General features: G+C 37.5%; 1 protein-coding gene across 1 annotated transcript; it reads left to right on the forward strand.

The window, feature by feature from the left end:
• The first annotated feature begins 1,661 nt into the window (after positions 1-1,661).
• Positions 1,662-7,712, forward strand: LOC107046651. The gene is made up of 8 exons (XM_015269311.1): positions 1,662-1,884; positions 4,625-5,452; positions 5,754-5,837; positions 6,255-6,353; positions 6,429-6,506; positions 6,595-6,681; positions 6,746-7,072; positions 7,585-7,712. The coding sequence occupies exons 1-8, from the start codon at positions 1,662-1,664 to the stop codon at positions 7,710-7,712; spliced, it is 1,854 nt and encodes a 617-aa protein (XP_015124797.1).
• The last annotated feature ends 217 nt before the right edge of the window (positions 7,713-7,929 follow it).

Below are 7,929 nucleotides of genomic sequence, written 5' to 3' on the forward strand. Positions count from 1 at the left end.
TTAAAAAAGTGACAGTTTTTCTCAACCTTGCATGTCATCTGAACATTTCCTGGAATTACCGTTAATCTCTGCTGTGATGACTCATTCATCTTATCTCAGGAATGTCACACTTTCTTTTCAGGTATAAAAAAAATGATTTATGACCTTTTGCACTTAACCCTTTCGATGATGACATTCTTCTTATCTAAAGAATTTGAGGAATGTCACACTTTCTCTCTTCCAGGTACAAAAAAAAAAGATTTATGACCTTTTGCACTTAACTCTTGCTGTGATGACTCATTCTTTTTATCTCAGGAATGTCACACTTTCTCTTTTCAGGTATAAAAAAATGATTTATGACCTTTTGCACTTAACCCTTGCGATGATGACTCATTCTTATCTCAGGTACAATCTCTAAAATGTTGAAAGGTTTAGAAGTCGCGACTTGCACCGCGAATTAAAGCCGCGGATTAAAAGCGCGAATTAAAACCGTGAATCAAAACCACGAATTAAAACCGCGAATTAAAGCGCGAATTAAGACCGCGAATTAAAACCGTGAATTCTAACCGCGAATTAAAACGGCGAATTAATTAATCCCACCAAAGCGCGAATTAAAACCGTGGATCAAAATCGGGACTGAAAACCGCGAATTAAAATCGGGGCTGAAAACCGTGAATTACAGCCGTGACTTGATTAATCCCACCACCCACTCGCGGGGGCTTCTCCCATACTTATTGCACCCAGAATCGACGAAATGTAAAATCCGCGAATTAAAACCGCGAATTAAAACCGCGAATCAAAACCGCGAATTAAAGCGCGAATTAATTAATCCCACTCCCACCCCCCTCGCGGCGCATCCTCAGACCCTTCCCAAAATGGTTGGGCCAGAACCGCCCCTATATATCTACTAATGTCAGTAGACATTTTTTATTCGAAAGCATTTTTTATTTGACATTTTCCCTTAAAATCCTTTGTTCACGAGGTAATTATACATTCAACAACATAACTCCGTCTTTCTTCACGGAAAATATTAATAGAAAAATAAAATATTGAATTTCTTATCAAGAAAATATTTCACTTTTAATACTTGCGCAATAAATGATGAATATATCTGTGAAAAATGCTTTATGTGTACTACTGTTGCGATGGGGGTATTTCATGAAATTTTTTTATTGTTGGATATAAAAATTGAATGAAAAATAGTATATACGTATTTTTTGGTTTTAAAAAATAATGAAAAATGGACGAGCTGTTTGGCGATTGAAAACGTCGGCAGTTGTGACGTCACAATGGTTCGTATATGGGTGATAGCTGTCGACGCTCTTCAATTTGCTTTAACTTCTTGATTTTTCATTTTTTTCCAAAATAAAAAAATACGTATCTAATATTTTTCATCAAATTTTTGGATTTCATGATTTTTTTAAATAAAAAACAATTATGCAATATCCCGGTTGTTGTTTTTTGAAACCGTTGACGTCATACATGCAAGTCGATTTTCGCCGGAATAAAACAAAAATGAATCGCATTGAAAAATGACGATCGAGGTATTATGAACACTACTACAATTACGCGGTTCATTGCTCGATCACGGTTACCTCGGATATTCCAGTGAAAAATATCATTAGAATTAATATAATTGTTAATTAACAATGGGCGAATACACTCCCCGAGAGTACGCAAGTATGTGTTATCTATATGCAGAATGTGAGTACAATGCAGCTGGGGCTCGTAGACTGTACGCCGAGCGTTATCCAGGCAGGAGACTCCCTGCTGTATCAACGATTGCAGGTGCTGCAAGAAGATTTGATGAAACCGGGAATGCACTTCCCAATCATCGAGAAGCTGGACCACAAATGGTAGCTCGAAATCCTGCTACCGAATTGAGAGTGCTTCGATTCTTCAGAAGTAATCCAGAAGGTTCTATTCGTCGAGCAGTGGCCGTTCTCGGGGTATCCATTTCCACGATCCAACGAATTTTGCGAGACAATCGAATGCATGCCTATCGTTTTGTTCGTGTCCAAGGACTTCAGCACCCCGATTATAGACGACGACGAGAGTTTTGCCGGTGGTTGATCATCCAACATGAAGAGGATCCTCAGTTTCTCAATCGAATTATCTGGACAGATGAATCGACTTTTAGCAGGTGTGGTTCATGGAATCAGCATAATAATCATTGGTGGGCGAGACGAAATCCACACTTGGTTGTTCAGAATCGAGTCCAGCAGAACCGATTCTCTATCAATATTTGGGCTGGAATCATTGGCGATCATGTGGTAATCCATTGTTGATTTATTAACGTTATTATTCAATGTTTTATCAATTTATTATTGTTATTTGCGATGAAATCAATAGAGACATAATAAACCATCTTATGTGCACAGTTATGAGAAAATTCAATATAAATTCCAAGTGCATTCGCTTGGGAATTCTATTGGGAATTCTGTTGGTCCTTTGCCGGTTTCTATTGGAAATTCCGCGGCGTTTCTGCGCGTTCTTTCATTAGAAAATGTAATAGAAAAACACCTAACAGAAAAAATCAACACATCTAATTTTTTTTTCAAAAATTGAAAAACACGAAAATGTCAATTTTCGACGATGCAAATCTCAGAAAAAACACGGTCAGTGTCTTTGAAATTTTGGGAATGGTTTTTCAACGGACCCAACAACATATGATCGAAATTTTGAATCTTTAGGTTATTTCGAAAATTTTCACATCAATAGAAACTGAGGAAGTTCCTTAAAAAAAACTCTTGACATTTGTTTCTAAAATCACTCACCATCAAGATCATATAACATTCGAAAACACGTTAAAACCCAAGTTGTGACATTTTACCACTCCATTATTGTAATGGATCGTTAAAATTATAATAATAATATTATAAAAATGATGAATACATTTTTTTCAGGTTGGCCCCATAATTTTTCGAGGCACTGTCACTGCCAACATTTACTCTACATTTTTACGCAATTGGCTGCTGGACTTGTTGCGTCGAAGCGGTATTGTCGATGCTGAAATTCAGAATTTGTGGTATCAACATGACGGAGCACCAGCACATTCTGCTCTCGCTGTTCGAGACATATTGAATAACATGTTCCCTGGACAATGGATCGGACGAGGATGACCAATCCACTGGCCACCCAGATTTCCAGACCTGAATCCTCTGGATTTTTTCCTATGGGGTCATACTAAAGACCGTGTGTACACGAGGGAAATCATTGCTACACCAGATGAATTAAGGAATCGTATAAATCGAGTTATTCGAGTAATCACCCCGGAAATGCTCGCCAATGTTCGTGAGGACACGTTGAGACGTGCAGCATGTTGCATAGAACATCATGGTCATCATTTTCAACAGCACCTGTAGAATTCAAGTATTGTCATTATAAAGGCGCCTCCACTGATTTGAAAGGTACACAAAAGGGATGAAAATTTCTATTTCTTTCCATTCTCCTCAACAGTGGAAGCCTGTGCAGGTGTATCAAGACAAGTCAACGACTGACGACACGTTGAAGCTCAGAATAATTTGTAATCTCCAAAGAGTAACTATCATCGTAATTCTCATAATTCTCATAAACGTACTAGGAATGATTCAACTGCATGTTTGGGAAGATCGATAATTTGTTCTATTTGTAATATTTAGTTCATAAGTCAGAATAAATTTTATTTTATGAAGAATTAAGGTTTCATTCCGTTTTTTTAAGAGATTAATTCTTCGAATTTCGAGAACATCTCCGGCATTTGAAAATTTGTGTCAATAAATATCTGTTAAGTATCTGTTAAGTGTGTTTATTGCTGGAGAATGCTCAATCTATTCAATCCTACTGGAATGAAGATCCATTCTACGGTATTTTCAAATACTATGAACTCGTCAGCAGCTAGAGAAAACATCGAAAATATATTTTGTTTAAATAAAAGAAGAGTGAACCATCCATTGCGTCATTCATATCTTGAACAAGATGTCTCGGATCTTGGGCGATAAAAAAGCGTTATAGTCCCTAGTAGAATGGCGAAATAAATTTAGAACGATTACTATTGAACCAACGGAAAACGTGTCTCACCACTCAAATATGACAAGATTTTTGTGGATCGATGGAAAAAATTACGCAGCAAAAGTGCTTATGCAGTGCAGTAGGTCCAATTGAAATATATAACTGGTGTTATTAAGGAAATAAGGGAATTTCATCATGAATTTATGAAAACGTACAACTCATTTATTGTCACTCTGTCACAGAACGAGTTCATCCTTGACGCCTTGTTAAATATTGAACTATCTCGATGCTGAATGATTTTAGAAGAAAATATGTGGATACCTTTTCTGTGGGAAATTTAATTCTCTGGGAAAAAATATCTTTTGACATGTTTTCCTGAAATCACTCGTTTCCGAGATAGTTGCATAATTAACAAAGCTGATGTTTAATTTCTATTGAAATATCCTCTAGTTAATTCATTATAAAATTATCTCGGTAAATTATCGGTTTTAGGGAGAAATGTCAAGAGTCCTTTTCAGGGGAGAATTAATTTCTCCACGACAAAAGTATTGTTTCTCTTAGAATCAGTCGTTATTAAGATAAAAGCACATTTTGACTCGTCACCCTCTAGTACTTTGCTACTGAATTATTGCCGAACGTATTTATCTCTCTGTAGACATCAAATCCTTCCTGGAACGCACAGAAGTCAACAAGAGAGGAATAGTCATTACCTCTGATGATTCAGTGAAGAATTCCCCGACGCATTCTGAGAGGCCAGAGGTAGAGTTTCCAGTGGGTATTGAGGACAACCTTCGTATGGAACAGAATTCACCACCTCAATGTCCAACACCTGCTGAAAACAGTCAAGAATCCCATTCAGTAGAGTCATCATCGGAAATTCAAACAGAATCACATCAATCACAGTCTCCAACGTCACTGAAGGTCGTAGCTGCTTCTTCATCCACGAATACATCACATGAGATGGATTACCCACTTACCGGCACTGCTGGAGAAGTGGAGTCCTCACAAATTTCAGCATCAACAGTTACCTGCGCTGACGTTCAGCAGGAAGCTGACAGGTCTGAAACGACCACAGAGTCTATTCCTGGCACAACTTCTTCAGGAATGAAACGAAAAATCATTCATGAACCCATTTTGCCTTCTTGTGACGCCTTCTCGAGCATCTTAAGAGAGATAACTTCGCCGAGTTCCTCTGGTTCACAAAATTCTCCAATCCCAAAGAAGATTGAGCGCCGCAGCTTGCCTCCACCGAAAATGCTCGTGATGGATCTCTCACCTTCAACATTTTCGTGTGAGAACACTCCTGCCAAAGATTCTCACTCTCGTGGGGATGTTTTAGAAGAACATATTCCAATACAGCAGCCAACACCAACAAAATTACTTCATACCTGTCAGGTATCTTCACCAGGTTCTTCAAACGAGACTGCTGTCGACCTTGAACCCCGAATAAATGGAGTAGATGACGATCAAACCACGAGTGAGGGTGAGTGCTATCCATGGCTACCTCAGTAGCGAAATGGAAAATAGTGACAAGTCGATTTCAACATTTTCGTTGTCCATATATCCCGGGAACAAGTGATTCTATGGGAAAATATCAGAAGACCTCTTTTTAGACTATCAAAAATTACTTTGGATATTTTCTCCTGAAATCACTCATTGACGGAATGATAGCATGTTCAACGAAGGAGTGAAAAATCTACTCATTATGCTGAACCTCTTCACTACTGCTGTGCTGGTGGTCTTCAACTGGTTTATCTTCTTCCATCCAGATGGTTTATTTCTAGGATTTAGCGCCAGAAAAACACCAGTTCAAATCGAATCTGACGAACACAGTATCATCGATCTTGGAGACAGTGATGTGGACGATGGTAAGTGAGTCTTCAAACATGAAGAAACTGAACAATTATTTTTCGAAGCTTTCATCCCAGACCGAGGTCCACCATGGAGAAAATACAGACGCAGCTAAAAACTTCATGATCCATATCATGGATAAAGTTATCAATATTGTTATGAAGCCAGAGAAAAGCAAAAATTCTAGGAGTGAAGTGGCGAAGGATACTAGGTCGTTATTCTATATCTTGTTAAATGTGGGAGTATTTTGACACCGAGTGACTTTAGAAGACAATGTCAAATCAGATTTTCTGTTGTCAATAGTTTCCCATACACGAAAGGTCCTCTGACTAATTTACACAAAATTATGCGATTTATCGATATGCCTAGTTCAAGTTATTTCGATGCACAATCTCATCACATTTACAATCGCATCAAATCTCATCCTCCTCTAGGTCCGATGACTACAGCTGATGATCACAAGAGGCTATCAGTGAAAACGGAATCTCGAGCGAACGATACAATCGATATTTTCGATGGTGATACTGATGATGGTGAGTAAAAAAATCAATAACACATTGTTCTACACTATCAAATTACGGACAACAATTGGGTGCTCCTTTATTTAGGTCTGTCAATTATAGAAGAGTATCCAGCACCATTAAACATTAGGATTGAAGCTCGAGAGTCCAATCATGCTGAAAATAGTAATCACAATGGCTGTAACAATGCTTTACTGAAAAATATTGTAGTGTGTTACTCCATATACTGCTAAATTATCACTCTCTTATTCAGGGACTGGGACAAAACAATCAGCCGTCAAAACTGCACCTGAAACACACGTGAAACAAGATGTGGAAAATATAGCGACGAATAATAATGGTGAATATTATCCAATGCGATAAAATTCATGGTATTGTCTCATATGACATGAACATATCCGTAGCAGATAGAGCGTATGGGATGAATCAGATGGTTCGTGGTGGAAATTATGCTGTTGGAGATGAGGACGATGATGATGACGATGACGATGACATCGGCGACTGGCGAAGTGGTGGAAGAAATCGTACTGAATTGTATCCTCGCACCGGCGTATTTATTTGGGAATCTGAATTGGATAGAATCAAGGTTAAGTTTGGGGCAAATCCTGATAAAATGATCCGAGAATTGATCCGGAAAACGATTGGTAGGAAGAATATGATTAATATGACTCGGACGGGGAAAGGACCGAACCGTGTGGCACTACCTGACAAAGTGTATAGAGCTGTTCGTAGTGAGTATCATTTTATTAAAGAAAGTTCTTGTAGTAAAGTGGTAGTGAAAAAATCCAAGTAAACATAGCTCTCAGAGAAATATCTCGGAATCTAAAAGAGAGCAAACTTTCTGAAATACCTTTTTGCTAGCTCTAATCTTTCTCTACACAAAAGATCTCCAAAGAAATTTCTCTATCCCTCCTAGACTCGAAAAATATCTTTCAAAAAGGGCTGGTACAATAATATTTACTCATGTTGTTTTATCACTTTACAATCAATTTATGCGCATGAGAATGATAGAAGCTTGAAACGAATACTTGGAAAGAATGTTGGAAAAGACGAGAAGTTTTGGAAATCTGTGCGTTACTCATGAATTGAGTAGAATGCATGTAATTACTTTACTATTACTTCGAATTGTCTACAAGTACTTCACCCTTATTCATAATATTGATTCAATTATGGATTATCACACTTATAGATGTTTTCATGTGCACTTGAATAATTCCATGAATTGTTTTTCTGATATTTCCAGAATTTGTAAATCAACGGATTCCCGACGTCCACCTATCAACTCATGCCTTCAATGAGGCTCTGAAAAAAATTTTCAATCGATCCAGATCAACGGATAAAAATCCAATAATTTCCATATGCCAAAGTTAGCTGCGGATGTTTCTTAATTTTCATGAATAAATCTGAATAAACTTGCTGGAAAAAGAAATGATATTTTGGAGTATTTGTCAGATTAATCCATATTGAATAAGCAGTATGGATATGTGGAGTCATCATAGATACTCCAACCATTAGTGAATTACGTATAGTTTTTAGTAACAATTGAAATATCGTTGTGAGTGTTAGATTTGACTTTTAATTGAAGGAT

Source organism: Diachasma alloeum, unplaced genomic scaffold (assembly GCF_001412515.2).
Source record: "Diachasma alloeum isolate Michigan unplaced genomic scaffold, Dall2.0 Dall_scaffold_01663, whole genome shotgun sequence".
NCBI classification, from domain to species: Eukaryota; Metazoa; Arthropoda; class Insecta; order Hymenoptera; family Braconidae; genus Diachasma; species Diachasma alloeum.